Genomic DNA, 15,219 nt, shown 5'->3' on the forward strand with positions numbered 1-15,219 from the left:
CTGGGTGTGAATTCCATCTGATTCCTCAAATGAATAGTTGGGTCTCTGCTGAGCCGGCCCCAGCCCTCTGGGATAAACCCGACTGGGGTCTCTGAGCTGGGTGAGGGGTGCTCGCCTCTTCCCCGCTGCGCCGGTCCCCGCGGTGGCCGCTGTCTTCCTGAGGCCTTCGGTGCGAGTAGAGTTCAGCGGCGGCTCCTCAGCACAGCAGCCGCACCTCAGTGCTCGGGAGCCGCCGGGGGCTGGCGGCCCGAGGCAGGAGTCGACGGGAATCGGGCCCCCCGGCCACCTGGGCTCCCACGCCTGACGGGGCTGCCTTGTGGTGGAATTTCTTCTTCACAGCTCCCTGCCCAAGCCCAGCGAGGAGCTGGGGACGGCGCTCAGTGCCCTGTGTGTCTGGGTCGCTAGGCCACTGCTGCCAGAGAAGACAGGCTCAGGTTAAAGACTTTATTTTATGCAAAAGGAATGTTCCTGTAAGAGAACTCCATCGTGGAACTTCACTGCATCCTCAGCCCCAGGTATCCAAACCCAGTTTTCCATAAAAGCCAGGGCATCCCGAGGCCGCCTGCCCACCATCCACAAAGGCGTCCAGCCCTCCTCCCGGCTGCCATGTGGCCTCCACGGCCCAGCGCCAGGGTGGGCAGGGTCCCTCCATCACAGCCTGGGCGACTCCAAGAGCAGAATCCCCCAGCTCAGCGGAGTGGGGCCTGGTGGGCGTGCGGAGCAGCGCGGGCAGAAGCTTCTGGAAAAGTTGGCCAGTGATGCCCTTGCCGCTGTGGGCGGAAGGAGAGGCCTCTCGGTGACGTGTCCGCAGGGACAGGAGCCTGGAGCAGACCTGCCCGCTGCCCCAGCTACACGAACTCTGGCCGCCTCTCCCAGCCTGCGCCCCCTGCCAGCCGCCCGCCGCGGAGCCTCACGGCTGGCAGGCGGGCCGCAGCCACGTTGTTGCACTGGTTGGTATTGTGCTCGGCGAGCCGCTGGACCGGCTCCTCCCCGAGGTCCTCCCAGACCCCAGGCCCGGGCCCATCCTCCCCCTCCCCAGTGGCAGTGCCCAGCTGCTCCTCACTGCCGCTGCGGCTGTCCCGGCCGCCCTCCGCGCCCGCCTCGCTGCCCAGCTTCTCCAGGAAGCCGAGGCGGTGCAGGGCCGCCCCACCCGCCGGGGACGGCAGGTCCGAGGCCTCCTCCAGTTCTGAGTCGGAGTCATTGGAGGCAGCGTGGGGTTCTGGAAAGTCCAAGGGAGAGAGACAGGGACAGACAGACAGAGGGACAGATGGACAGCCTGTGAGCAGGGTGGGGGGCACTGGGCGGAGGACTGGGCGTCCACCTCCCCCCAGCAGGCCCAGCTCCCTTAGAACCCTCCCGGGTCAGGCGGAGGTGCAGGGTCTCAGACACTGGGGTCGTTTCCACTTCGGGATGCCCATTTCTCGGCATTGGCAAAAACACCTCGAAAGGGTGTCTCTTTGCAAGAGTTTGTAACACGTTAGAGACGGTGAAAAAGCAGGTGACACTCATGGTCTCCACGGGAGACAAACCGGGATGCAGCCCTTGAGGTGGACCCACTGTGTCATCTGCCGCCTGGGCCCACTGCTCACCGAGGCCCCCATCCTCAGCCTCCTCCGGCAGGGGGAAGGCCGCGCCCCCGCTGACCTCCGGGTACGGCTCCTGGACCACCACCTCGGCCCCCTGGTTGGACGTCACATCCTGCAGAGGCGGAACGGAGGTCAGGGGGCGCCACGGTTCCGGCCATCCCACATTCCATTTTTCTGTCTTGTTAAACCCTAAAAACTGTTAACACCCGCTGCAGCTGAGCACGTGAGGCCCCCGGATCCCAAGTCACGAGCAGGCTGAGCTCGTCCAAAGCGGGCAGAGGCCCTGGCCAGAAAGGCTGAGGCAGGGACAGGCTGCAAGGACACCAGCGTGGGAGCCACTGTCCTGAGGCCACACCCAGGCGTGTCACCTCCATAGCCAGAGACGCCAGATGAGGGGTTAAAGACGCACAGTGGGGACTGAGCGTGGGAGCTGATGCTGCCTGGAAGCGAACAGACTTGCAGAAACAAGGCCTGTTGGCTGAGGAGAGCAGCAGGCTGGACCCAGAGGACATGCTGTAGGCGGTGCAGAGATGGGAAATGGGAGAAGGGGCAGGACGTTGGGTCTAGTGCGTTCTGATGTGAGCTCCAGGGGACGCGGGGGGAGGCCGAAGGGCCTCTGCACTGCCTGGGGCTCCGTCCACAGATCTGAACCCACACTTCATCTAGTTCTTTGCTTAAAAGATGCCTTGGGTGCCCCTGATGGGGCTCTGGCCCCATCCGAGCCAGACATCTCCCAGCCCTTCTTCCTGTCTAATCCCCCCGTGGGTGAGCGAGGTTCCCGGCCCCCATGATGCTCACAGAGCCCTGCACCCCTGCCCAGGGTGGACCACCCTCACCTGGCACCCGGATGCCACCTCGGGCTCCTCCTCAAAGACCAGGCTGTAGTGGGTGATGAGGGTCTCCAAGATGCAGGCCTGGTGGGGGTAGTCCACCAGGGAGGAGAGGGACACGGTGGCCTCCGTGGGCCGGGGCCGCAGCAGCGTGGGCCCAAACACGATGCCCAGGTTCCCCGGCGTCATCTTGTTGTCCTGCTCCACCTCCACGATCCTGGGGGTTGGAGTGCAGAAGCAGGTGTGAGCGGCTCCCGGGACCCCGCCGCCCTTGACCCCGGCCTGGCCAGCCCTCACCTGCGCAGGTGCCGCATCAGGTACTGCAGCGTGGCCCAGTTCTCCGGCGGCAGGTCCCGCAGGAGCTCCCGCAGCCGGCCCGCCATGGCCACGGCCACAGCCTCTCTCTCGGTGACATCTGGCCGGCCTCGGGTTGCCGCCTTGGCCTCGGCCTCTGCCTTCAGACTGTCCTTGGCCAGCCCCACAAGCTCATGGTAGAGGCGGAAGGAGATGAGCGGCTCAGGCAGCTGCAGGGCGACGGGTTAGGTGTGGGGGTCAGTGGGCCTGGCCCCATGCCATCTGTCCTGCACTGGCCCCGCCCCTAGCAGCAGGCCTGCCCCTGACAGGCACCGGTCCGCCTACCCTGTACTGACCACGCCCCTGGCCTAGCAACCACAACCCTGCTCAGAGCTGGCCACGCCCCCCACCAGGCTCAGGTCCAGCCCAGGATCCGCTCTGCTCTGTCCCCATCTGTCTCACCTGGCGCAGGTAGAGCTTGAGGACGTTGCTGATGTCGTGGGGCGAGGCCTGCGACAGCTCCACCAGCTCCTTGCCATTCTCGAAGGCCTGGCACAGCTTCTCCACGCGCGTTTTCACCCCATTGACCCGGTAGATGCCCTGTGGGAGCCCGCAGTCAGCCTGGGCCCACACCCCTCCCCTCCCTGCGCGGCCCCTCGGCCGGGGCCCCTGCAGCTGTGCCCGCGGCAGTCACCTTGGTGCGCAGCGCCCGCTGCTCGATCTCGAAGACACACTTCTTGACGATGAAGGGCACGCCGTCCGGGGTGCTGCGGGCGGCCTGGCTGAAGTCCTGGCCAAAGAGCTGCAGGCGGCCCTGCAGCTTCTTGTGGCCACACTGGATGGCCAGGGTCTCCAGGCACTTCTTGTGGCAGGCCAGGCAGCACTGGGGGCGGGCGAGGAGTGAGCAGACCTTCCTGGCGCCCCAGCCCCACGCAGACACCCCCGGCTCCCCCTCCCACCGCGTCCCCCGCTGCTCTCATCACCCCCCTTACAGGGCAACTTTCACCCCTCCTGGTTGGGAGACGTGCCCCTGCCACCGGTGCAGCCTGGGCTGCTCCCACGGCCTTCTGGTTCCCTGAGCACTGGCTGAGCCCTCCGCCTGGGATGCTCGCCCCCAGGAGACTGCAAGTGCTCCTGGCTTCACTTCCCTCCAGCGCTCTGCATGGCACGGTCCTGAGGGCGCACATGCAGGTGCCTGGCTCCCCCAGAACCACCACTCACCTCCTCACACTCGGCGCCCTGGAAGTACACGTAGCTGTTGCACTCCCGGCACTTGGCCGGCGTGCGGAGCTTCCGGAGCCGGTGGGTACGGGCCGCCTTGGACAGCCCCACGTGGCGGAAGGGCCCTCTGGGCAGGGCCACAGGCAGCTCCGGGGCCATGCCATTGAGGTCATCTGGTGGGGGCGGGGGCAGGTGGTAAGTGTCACCAAGACAGGTCAGGGCCAGGCGCACAGAGAGAGTCCAAACCCCCCCCTCCCCACTGCCCCGCCCAGGGTTCCCCTCACCCTGGTCAAAGGCTGATGCGCCTGTGCTGCCCTCCTGGTCAGCCAGCTCCTCGCTGGACGACATGGTGCCACTGGAAGACATGCGCTCGAACTTCTTAAAGTCCCCTGAGCAGGAAACAGGGGTTGTCAGAGACTCCCCCGAGGGCCCCCGGCTGCACGATGAGCCCGCTGAAACCTGGGGGCGGGGGCGGCAGCTCTGTGAGCCCCCCACCGCCGGCCAGGCCCCTTCACCTGAGCCAGGGCTGGGGTCCAGACTGGCGTCAGAGTCTGAGATGGCGATCGGCCACGACTTGTGCACCTGGTGTCCGCGCCCACCTGCGAAGGTGTCCCCAGTGAAGGGCTGAAGGGGGCTGCCGGGGGGCCGCTCCCGCCCCTGCCATACACTCACCCCTGCGCTCCTTGGCAAGCTCCCCGTCGCCGAGCCCACCTTCCTCCGGGGGGCAGCCCGCGGCCTCCGCCACCGCGGCATCGCTGACGTTGAAGCTGCCCTTTCGGGCGCGCAAGACCGGGGACCTGATGGGACCAACAGCCAAAAGAAGGGGTCACGATGGGGGTCACAGAGGCTCACTGCCCTCGCCCCCACCTCAGGAGGGAAGTCCGGCTCCCCCGGGCATGCGCAGACGGCGGGGTACCAGGCGTTGGCGGAGACGTGGGGCTCGAAGTCGTAGTGCACGTCTGGCTCCTCGCCGCGCTGCAGCTGGCGCACGTGGGAGGCGTACTGCTGGCCCGGGTCGTACAGCTTGCTGCTCTCGCACAGCATGTGGAAGTGCACAGGCAGCGGGGCCGTCTGCATGTGCATCATCTGGTAATAGGAGATGGTGGCCTGCGGGCAGGCAGGTGGGAGGGGCCCTAAGTGCTGGCGGTCCTGAGGCTGGACGGGCAGCCGCCCCGCCCACCCCAACAGAGGCGGGGGCGGGGGCGGGAGCACGGCGCTCACCGACTTGATGGTCTGGTCGCTCTGCCGGATGACTTCCTGGATCTGCCGGAGCGCCGTCACCTTGGTGTCCTCAAGCTCCTGCTTCTGCGTCTTAGCGTCCGCCACGCACGTGCGGTACGTGGCCATGGCTTCCTCCGCCTGGGGTGGGGGTGGGGGTGGGGGCGGGGTGGGGTGCCCAGAGAGGCCTCAGCCCGCGGTTCAGCCCTCAGGGCATCTTCAGGCCCCACCCGGAAATCAGCCAGGAACAAAAGGACAGGAAGGCATTCCTGGCAGGAGGCACAGCCCAGACAAAGGCCCAGCGGCGGTGGGCAATCCTGCACAGGGCATCAGACCCTGATGCCATGGGTCTTGTCCTGCACCCCCTGCCCCCTGACCCGCCCTCACCTTGTTTTTGGCCTCCTCCTCCAGGCGCCGCCTCTTGTCCAGGGTCTTGGAGGCCGCGCCCCCTGCACCTGGGCCAGCGCCCGCCTGCTCTTCCTCCGCCTTGGCCACTAGGAAGCGGGCCTTGTCGTGGTCTTCGCAGCGCTGAACGTAGCCCTGCTTGGCCTTGCGCAGATTGGACTCTGCCTCTTGCTGTGGACATGGGAGGAGCCAGACCAGCACCATCGGCCAGAGACCGCGTTAGGGACCTCTGCCACCCACATCCCTTGGGCCAAAATCCCATGGCCAGTCAAGCAAACAGAGGCCCCCGCCCAAGAACCAGTGGTGGAAGAATAGGAGGTGACACCTACAGGGCGACCCTGGGAGGAGCCAGCATCTGGCATGCCCATTTCACAGCCAGGGAAGCTGAGGCACAGCTAAGCTCTGAAGGAGACACCAACTACATCATCCTCTTGACACCTACACCCACACCCGCCAGAGCGACTTGTGCTTCTATCTCTTTCATTTCCTGTCTCAGAGATGAGAACAGTGAGGCCGCTCAGACAGGAAGTCAGGCACCCTCAGGGTTGGCAGGAAGAGCACTTAGTCAAAACCCAGTGGGCCTTCTGGGGGCCACACCTCACAGTCTACACGATCAGAAGCTTAAACATAAAGAAAAGAGCTCACAAGAGTACTAGAAGAAACCATGAGAGAATTTCTTAAAATAAACATAGCATGGGGAAGGCCTTTCCATGCGTGACACAGAACCCAGAAACCATAAAAGACTGCTACTAACAATCATGGGTTTCAACTGGGAAAACAGGCAACAGGTTAAATCAAAAGTCAAAACAATAAACTGGGGGTGGGGGAGTTTGTAACGCATCTCATCAAGGCCTGGGTTCTCTAATATGTAAAGAGCTCTGGCAAGTCAATAAGAAACAGGCTACTGTACAATCCGAGGTGAGCAAAGGATATGAACTGAGAGCTCACAGAAGAGGAAAAGCATGGCTGTGGCTCGGGAGGTCAGCTTCTATGCTCATGACATCTGTGACCCAGCCATTACCTTTCGGGCACTGATCTGAGATAAATGGTGGGTCACATGTCTGAGCAACAGGGGCACAAGCTCGTCACAGCAGTGGTGTTTGAAACAGCAACAGCTCAACAACAACTAAACTGTCCATCAGTAGGGATTTAGTGAACTAAGCCCTGTGGCTCTGCAGCTGAGCACTTGTAGCTGAGAAAAAGGGAGGAGTTTCACATGGAGTGAGATGGGGCCAGTCTCTGGATATGGAGGTGAGTGTAAAAGGCCAGAAGCAGAACAGGGTACTCGGCAAGCTGTCATCAGGTGTAGAAAAGGGGGGAGAGGCTCATTTGCCAGATGTGCCACAGGACACCACTAGCTGGAGCAGGGGCCGTGGGGGCTCTGTGCACCGCAGACCCTGTTAGCAGGCCTAAAGAGCAGTGCAAAAGATTGCTAGTGCCTTTGGAACAGCCCAAAAGAGAGGTGGGAAAAGAGCAACATGGACGAACCTGGAGCATCCACCAGACCTGAGAGAGCCTCAGTTTCCCTCTAACCCAGACCTGCTCCTGGCGGCCACGGGTGACCCGGTCCCTCCAGACATCTGACCCGTGACAGTGATGGGGGCCCCGGACCAGGGCCTCTCCTGCTGCAGCTGCGGGTAATGGGGCTGGAGCAGTTGGGAGGCAGGACCCACTCCAACCTGTGACGCCACAGTGAGCCCCACGCGGGCACAGGGCACTCTACCGGGTGTCCGCAAAACTCGGGAAAGGACCACCCGGGTGTGCACCAGGGGACTGCGCGTGCACAAGCCGGCCCACCCTGCCCCCTCCTAGCCCCGCCGCCCCGCGGTACCAGCTTCCTCTGGGCACGGTGCCAAGACTCCTTGATCTCCTTCCTGCGCTTCTCGTGCTCGAGCCGCCGCAGGTTCAGGGGCTGGAGGGAGGAGACGGGTGTGATGGGGACCCGGGCACCCTCCACCCCGCCCACCCTCCAGGGCGAAGCTCACCTGCACGAAGGTCTGGGTCTGCAGCGTGCCCAACGCCTGCACCAGGCCGTGGCCGAACTCCAGGTCCTGCTCCAGGGCCAGCGAGTAGATGGACAGGAGGGGCATGTGCGGCTGTGGGGGCGGGGCCGGCAGTCACGGGGGTGGGACAGGCGCCCTCGTGGAAGCCCTGCCGCCTCCCCAGCTCCCTCAGCTGCCCTTGCAGAGATGGGAAACCCCTTTCCTTTGGCCCATCTTGGAGGGGCGAGACACACCCAGGCCTGAGGGACCCCACCCCGTTCCCTCGAGTTCCCCACCTCCTGCATGACGCTCTGTCTGCAGTTCTGGACGATCTTCTGCAGGCCTTTGGCAAAGTCCATCTCTGCAGGCGGGGAGGGGGTGTGAGCGCAGGGGTGAGGGGAGGGGTGTGAGCGCAGGGGTGAGGGGAGGGGTGTGAGCGCAGGGGTGAGGGGAGGGGTGTGAGCGCAGGGGTGAGGGGAGGGGCCTTCCAACCAGACGCCGCCCCGCGGGCCCCAGCTCTCACCCAGCGCGCTCCGCTTCTCCAGGTAGCCGATGAGGTCCTTCATGTACTTGGCCATGTTCTTGGCGTACTGCAGCGCGGCGTCCACACCCCCCTCACAGCGCTGCAGCAGCGTGTCCACCGCCTCCGGGGAGAGGCAGCCTGCGGGACAGACACCCCTCAGCCCGGGCTCCAGCCCAGCCCACCCTTCCGTCCTCAGCCCTCTGCCCCCAGGCTCAGTACTCACCCTCATCACAGTCCTCACTGCTGGGCGGGGCACCCTCGCTCCCCTGTCCATACAGGTTCTCCATGGACTATACCAGAGGGAGACAGGTGAGTCCAGTCCGGGCTGGGTCCTGTTTGATGCCCACCCTGCAGGAGACAGTCACCGCCCCCCCTGGACAGAGCGGGAGACCACGGTCCACAGAGCGGGCGGGGGGGGACTCACCCGCCCTGCCAGCCTGACCCCGTGCAGCACCCAGGCCATCCCTGCTCACCTGGCCCGGGTCCCCAGGGGGCACTGAGAGGAGGATGCTGCTGTCCACTTCACCCATGAGGAACTCGGACACACTGCAGGTCAGGGGGCACGTGTCAAGAGGCACATGGTCCCCACCCTCCGCCACCCTTCCCCACCCCCACACTCACGTGCTGCTGAAGGAGACTGCGATGGTCTCCAAGGCCTTCTCAAACTCCTGCTTGTCTGAATCATTGTTGCACTCATAATGGAAGGCTGGGGGCAGACAAGGACGAGAGAGGTTGGCCCAGTCTGGGAGGTGACCACCCGTGCAACTAACTGAAGGGGGAGCATTGGAATTGTGCCCATCAAACTCCTATGCATCCTTCAAAACCCACTTCAAACATCCCCTCCTTCAGGAAGCCCTCCCAGACAGCCCTTGCTGCCCTGTCCTGGCTGACCTTTGACCTTGGCAATGAGGGTGCCGGCAGCTGTGAGCGACTCCACGGTGTTCAGCAGTGGGTACTTGGAGATGACCTGGTGCATCACGCGGAGGGCCTCACCCAGGCACTCATGGGCAAGCGGCCGGCGGGCCTCTAGGAGGTCTGCCAGGCAGAGTGGGTATGAGCAGGGAGGGAGGGAAAGCCTGCCCACCTAACCACCTAACCCTAACCCTCCTCAGAGCTCCTGTCCCCGGGTGGGGAAATTGAGGCCAAGGTGGGAGAAGGTAACTGCCTGAGGCTCAGTGTGTGACCTTGTTGGGGGGGCAGTGGTGTGAGGAACTGTCCCTCTCTCGACTGCTGGCCAGGTCATCAAAGGCCAGATGTCAGTCTAGACAGTCCTGCTCAGAACACCCTTTCCTCATTCCTCCAGAAAACAAACTCCCGCTGACCTTCAAGTTGCAGTCCTGGTGGCCTCTTCCTCCAGGCAACCCACCTGGCCCCTTCCCTGCCCCAAACTCTCAGGGCTCTGTCCAGCTCTCTCCCAGTCCTGCCTGCCTGGGCACTGGGGCTTAAACACCCCGTTACCGCACTCTCTCCCGACCAGCCACCCCATGAGGCAGGTGCTGTCATCACCCCCATTTTGCAGATGAGAAAACTGAGGCATACTGGGGAGAAGTCATTTCTCAAGGATCACGCAGCTTTTCCATCTCCACTAGCTCTGAAGGCATGAGAATGCCAGGCTGAAGGACCCTGCCTGACTTTACCGTAAGGGCAATGGGGAGCCATAGAAGGTATTAGAGCAAAGGAGAGTCAAGGTCAGATCTGCATCTTCAAACGTGGCTTTAAATGCCCTCTTCAGATGTTCTTAATTGGAAAAAAGCGCTGTGTGCGGGCAGAACACGCACCATCTAGTGGAAACAAAGCCGAAGGAATGTATGGATGGGGAAGGAATGAGCCGACCCTGAGACCCAGGAGGGACCTGGCCACCAGCTGGGAGGATATCTCCCGCACCTGTTTGCCTTTGACTCTGTGCCTGGTACCTGATGCTCAAAAAAAATAAATAAATAAAATAAATTAAAATTTTTAAAAATGTAATCTGGGGCTTCCCTGGTGGCGCAGTGGTTAAGAATCCGCCAGCCAATGCAGGGGACACGGGTTCGAGCCCTGGTCCAGGAAGATCCCACATGCAGTGGAGCAACTAAGTCTGTGCACCACAACTACTGAGCCTGCACTCGAGCCTGTGTGCCACAACTACTGAAGCCTGTGTGCCTAGAGCCCGTGCTCCGCAACAAGAGAAGCACCACAACGAGAAGCCTGCGCACTGCAGCAAAGAGTAGCCCCCACTCACCGCAACTAGAGAAATCTGCGTGCAGCAACGAAGACCCAACACAAACAAAAATATAAATAAATACATTTATAAAAAAAATTTTTTTAAATGGAATCTGAAAATAGGTGTCTGATCCCTTTTCAGCACTGAGGACCCCCACGGAATGCCACCGACAGGGAGACCCCCACGGAGTCCCTGGCCCCAAATTCCTCCGAGTGCAGCCCGGTGCCTCAGCACCAGGCAGGATTTGCTGCCTGAATCCAAGGCCAACTCAGGGAGGCGGGAAGGAGCTTGCGGAATCCATGAAAGGCCAGCTGAGGAAAGGCCGGGCCACGCCCCTTCCCAGGACATTCCTCCCACACACCAGGCCCCTCGTGTCGCCTGGGCCTCGGCCACCTGTGTCCCCGCAGCACACCCACCTGGGCAGGTGGGACTCTGGCGAAGCCTGGACATGCCCAGCTCAGCACTGGCCAAGGCAAGCCCCGGGCAGCAAATGCCCCGAGTGCCACGTGCTCCTGGCCAGGCCCTGCACCCCCAACCCCGCACGGTCCCCTCACCTCGGGGCCCTGCCTGGCAGCGCACCGGCGCCTGGTCCAGCGCCGGGTGCACCGTCCCGCAGATACACATGGCGCAGCCCTCAGGGCACAGGGACCGTGAATGCGCAGGCCGGGCTAGGCAACTGGCTGGTCCGGGGTCTTTGGTGCCAGGTCCTCCGCAAGCAAACCGGCTCTGGCCGGTCCAAAGACCCGCCCCCCTCCGAGGAAAGCTCCGCCCCGGCATCCTGCTAGCTCCCCAGGCTCAGGTAGCAGGAGTCTGGGACCCAGGGAGATGCAATTCGATTCGGGATGGGGCCGGCCAAGGGCAGGCAGGGAAACAGGCCCAGGTACAGGGCGTGGGGAGGTGTGGGGAGACCCCGCCCACGTGGATCCTGCCGCCCACTGCTTCCTAGGTGGACAGCACAGGGTCCCCAAGCCCTCTCACTGTCCCCACAACAATTACTGTGAGCTGAGGACATCTGGTTACAGTCAGCAACTCCCCAGGGCATATCATTGCCCCGTTTCACAGATGAAACGCCAGAGGCTTAGAGAAGGGACAGCTGATCCAGTCTCACAGCCTGGCAGGGGCAGCAGCAGGATGCAAACCCACATGCTCTCTGCTCCAGGCCCTTCCCCTGGCCCAGGGCTGCCCCAAGGTTCAAAGAAGGGTGCCCCTGCCCTGGCCCATCCTCCTGCAGGACGCCCACTGGCTCAACCCCGCCCAGGTCTGGCCTCCAAGGAAGCGCCAGGATCGGAAAGGAACCGAGATTAGAGAGTTTCCCCAGGAAACAACTCCAGCCCCACCCCAGGACCAGATAACCCTGGGGGCTGACACCCCCCGACCCAGCAGAGGCCGGGCCAGCAGAGCCCCCCATTAGCGCCTACAAAGCTGAGGTCTCTCTCCACTCTGAGGTCGAATCCGGGCTCTGGCCCCTCCTTGGCTGGTTGAGCCAGGAGTCAGGGCTCCTCTCTGGGCCTCAGTTTCCTCATCTGTAAAATAGGCACCTGTGGGGAGCAGGCCAGGGTGTTTAGCATGGCCCTGGCACTGCGGTTTCTGGCAGGAGAGATCATAGTGCCCTCCTTGGCGGCCAGGGACAAACAGGAAGCAGATGAAAATAACTCGGCAGGAAGCTGGGCTGTCAGCAGACGCGTGGAGAAAACGGAACTGCCATCCCACAGGCCGCTCACTCCTGCAGCTTACATGCCGGTCCTGCCCCTTGTCCGTCCTGAATCTCTCTCTGTCCAGACCTCAGCCTGCCTCCAGTCCATTTCAGTCCAACATGCAGATCTGACCTTGTTCCACCTCTGCTCTAACACCTTCTATGGCTCCCCACCACCCTCAGGATAACGTCCAGGGTCCCTCTGCTTGCCATTCTCAATGCCTCCACCCTCACACACTTCATACACCCGAACCTTGTTCCCCCAAATGCACCTCCACTCCATGTTTCTGAGCCTGTGCACATGACATTCCCTCTTCCTGGTTGCCGCCAAACTCCTATACATCCCTCAGAACCCTAGCTGCAATGGCTTTTTCCACGAAGTCCTCCCTACAACCCTCTTCGGAGCCTCCCCAAATCCCTCCCTCCACCCTGCCTCGACCCCACAGGGTTTGGGATATCTGTGTCCAACTCTGCCTTCCACCCAGGCCGCGGTGTCCCTGCCACTTCTCACCTTCACGCAGAACACACTCCTTCAGCTTCTCAAGGCCCTCGGCGAAGCGGGCCACGTCAGCCAGCAGGTGGGAGATGTCCTCCACAGTGTCGGGGCAGGGTCCCTGGATGGGTCCCTCAGCTGGGCTGGCTGTTGACAGTGGGCTGCGGTGGCCACGGCCCAGCGTCCAGGTGCTGGCTCCGGACAGTGGGAAGCCGGCAGCGCTGGCGTGGCGGCTTAGGCTGGTGGGCCTCTTGAGTGTGCCCGTGGCCTTGGCATTCAAGGCCACACTTGGTGGTTCCAGGCTGGGTGCCAGGGATACTGCATCAGCCCCATCTCTCCTGGGCAGCTCCTGGGAGGGTGGGGGGAGCCGCTAGAGCAGGTGCTCCCACTGTGGCCCTGCCTCAGTTTTCCCAGAAGTGAAGTGGGGCTCTGGAGGGTCTTCAGCCTGACCCCACAGGGGGTCAAAGGCCACAGGTCAGAGGGCTGAGATTTGGTGTTGTGCCCCTCCCGCACCTGTTACTCAACATCCTCTTCCCCAGAGCTTTCACAAACAACGGCCTCTGCCCAAACCACAGCCAGGGTGTGGGGGAGGGGCACCCCACTTCCTGGGGGGGGGGGCCGGGGTAGGGAGGTCCAGGGTCTCCTTAGCGCCCGTCAGGGGAGGCCACTGCAGACACACCTACTCACTGGTAAAGACACCTCCTCGATTCTTCTACTCTGAGGGTCCACTAGGCCCCTGAGTCCCGCGGACACCACAGGCCAGCTTTGTACGAGGCCCACCCCATGGATCACTCTGCTCGCTCTAAACCTTCCCCCAGTGGCTGGGCTGGAGCTCTCACATCTAACGGTGCCTGGAGGCCCCAAGTTCCCTGAGCCCTCACCCTACAGAGTCCTGGACCCAGAGCACCCACACTCCCTGGACCCCACAGGCAGCCCTGGACGGGGTGGGGCGTGCAGTGGCCATCCCAAGGGCTCCTACCATGAGCTGAACGTGGGGATCCCAGCCCGTCCTGCATGGCCCCTGCAGTCCAGCCCCGGGGCTGTAGCTGGTTCTAGCCCCGCGCCGCCGGCCCAGCATGGCACTGCCCGGCCCTGCCCCGCCGGGCCCGAGCGCAGGGTGTCCCCCGGTCCCCCTGCTGCCCGCGTGTCGCTCCAAGATCCCCGCCCGCTCCGAGCTCCCAGCAGAGGCTCACTCACCCCCGAGGGCTGCGGACAGGGGCTTCCCGCCCGGTTCTTTTTCGAGATAGAAGGGGTTTTCATGAGCTCCCGCTTCTTCCTGGAGAACATGTTGTGGCCGGGCCAAGTGGCCCGAGGGGCCCGAGGGGGGGGCGGGCCGGGGGTCTCAGCGCCGCAGCTCCTGGTGTCAGTGGCCTCGGGACCACATTGTCGCTGGCCACCCCCCCCCAGCTGTCAGGCCCACGTGACAGGCCCAGCCCTCATTGGCGGGTGCTTCCCCCCACAGGAAAAGGCCTCCGGAGGCGGTGACTCAGACCCGCCCCTGACCCTCCCCAGCCTCAGCCTGCCCCTCCGCTCAGTGGGCTTGAAGGTGGGGTCCCAGGCTCCGCCCCCAGCTTCCGCTTTCAGGAGCTCTGCGCGCGCACGCACGTTGGTCCGCACGCACGTTGGTCGAGGTGCCCCTGCCTGGCACTGGCGCCCCGGGCAAGGCCCTGGCGGGCACACGGGGGACTGCAGAGACACTGATGCCCTCACTCGGCCACACCCAGATGCACCCAGGAGTGCAGACACGGGAGCACGACGACACGCAGGGACACAGGCTTGGACACACGATCAGAAGCCACCCAGCTCCGCAGATGCAACGGGTACCCCTGCACACAGACACCTGCCCTCCAGTCCTCCCACCTCTCACGGACGTGCCTGCCCTACGTCCTCTGGCGACCCCCCTGCAGACCCCAGGGCCCCTGCGCAGCTCTGGGCATAGTGGGTCTCCTCCCCTCGGCCCAGCTCCCGCCCCTCACCCCCCATTCTACATTCCAGGGACATGCACCGACCGTGACCACGGGACAGCTGGCCAGCAGCAGGGCTGCTAACGCTCCTGAGGTCACCGCGCCGCCTCCTCCATTCCCTGGTGGGGTCCCCCGATCTGGAGCGCTGGCGGTGTGTACAGCTTCCGGCCCCCTCCCCCCATGACCACCTCTTCTCTTCGAGCCCCCCAATCTGAGCCTTCTCCCCTCCCCAGATCTTCCTCCCCCCGCCCCCTTCCAGAGTCCCAACACTGGTCCCCACTGACCTCAGGTGTGATCTCTGGGCACGGGGAATGCAGGCCACAGCCCCTCATGGCAAACCCGACTCTCCAGGCCCGAGTCCATCCACAGACCCCGCCCAGAAGCCCCTTAAGGAACCTCTGCCCACCACTCATTGCTCTGGAGACCAGGATCAGGGGGTGAGGGCCAGCTGGTGGGTTGGCTGGCTGGTGGGCTTCTGACCTGGTCGGGAGGCCTGAGGCCTGGGTCACCCCTGCTGGGCTCCTCCAGCTGCCCCAGACATTCCTGAGCCCTGACAGCATGCCCATTTCATGACCAGCTACTCACAGGTACCGCCCTCAGGCGCCAGAACCACGTGGGCACTTACGGGCCCCGGGACCATTGTCCAGGCTATTATGAAGGGTAAACCTGCAGGGAGACACGCCCCAGCCCACCATAGAGGGCTTCAAAGCTGGGAGTCCAGTCGGCTGTAGCTGGGTTCTCACCTGCACCCTAGAGATTGCATCTGTGTCCACAAACCAACTCCTGCACACACTCGGGTGCCAGGCC

General features: G+C 63.5%; 1 protein-coding gene across 5 annotated transcripts; it reads right to left on the reverse strand.

Moving 5' to 3' along the window:
- Positions 1-430: 430 nt before the first annotated feature.
- ARHGAP45 (Rho GTPase activating protein 45) lies at positions 431-15,165 on the reverse strand. 5 transcript variants are annotated; one of them, XM_082379850.1, is made up of 23 exons: positions 14,697-15,165; positions 12,467-12,797; positions 8,951-9,094; positions 8,681-8,765; positions 8,533-8,605; positions 8,283-8,349; positions 8,060-8,197; positions 7,833-7,897; positions 7,540-7,650; positions 7,386-7,466; positions 5,537-5,725; positions 5,153-5,290; positions 4,848-5,038; positions 4,604-4,728; positions 4,447-4,530; positions 4,216-4,320; positions 3,932-4,104; positions 3,405-3,593; positions 3,173-3,310; positions 2,714-2,940; positions 2,423-2,633; positions 1,590-1,698; positions 431-1,219 (listed from the first exon to the last, which is right to left on the reverse strand). In XM_082379850.1, exons 1-23 carry the CDS (start codon positions 14,976-14,978, stop codon positions 849-851), a joined length of 3,627 nt encoding a protein of 1,208 aa, XP_082235976.1. In that variant the 5' UTR covers positions 14,979-15,165; the 3' UTR covers positions 431-848. The 5 variants fall into 5 exon arrangements, with proteins under 5 accessions (XP_082235976.1, XP_082235978.1, XP_082235980.1 ...); XM_082379852.1 differs by lacking the exon at positions 14,697-15,165 and adding an exon at positions 13,646-13,900; XM_082379854.1 differs by lacking the exon at positions 14,697-15,165 and adding an exon at positions 13,428-13,546.
- Between the last annotated feature and the right edge of the window lie 54 nt (positions 15,166-15,219).

The sequence above is a fragment of the Balaenoptera borealis genome (genome assembly GCF_965194805.1).
Source record: "Balaenoptera borealis genome assembly, chromosome: 2".
NCBI lineage: Eukaryota > Metazoa > Chordata > Mammalia > Artiodactyla > Balaenopteridae > Balaenoptera > Balaenoptera borealis.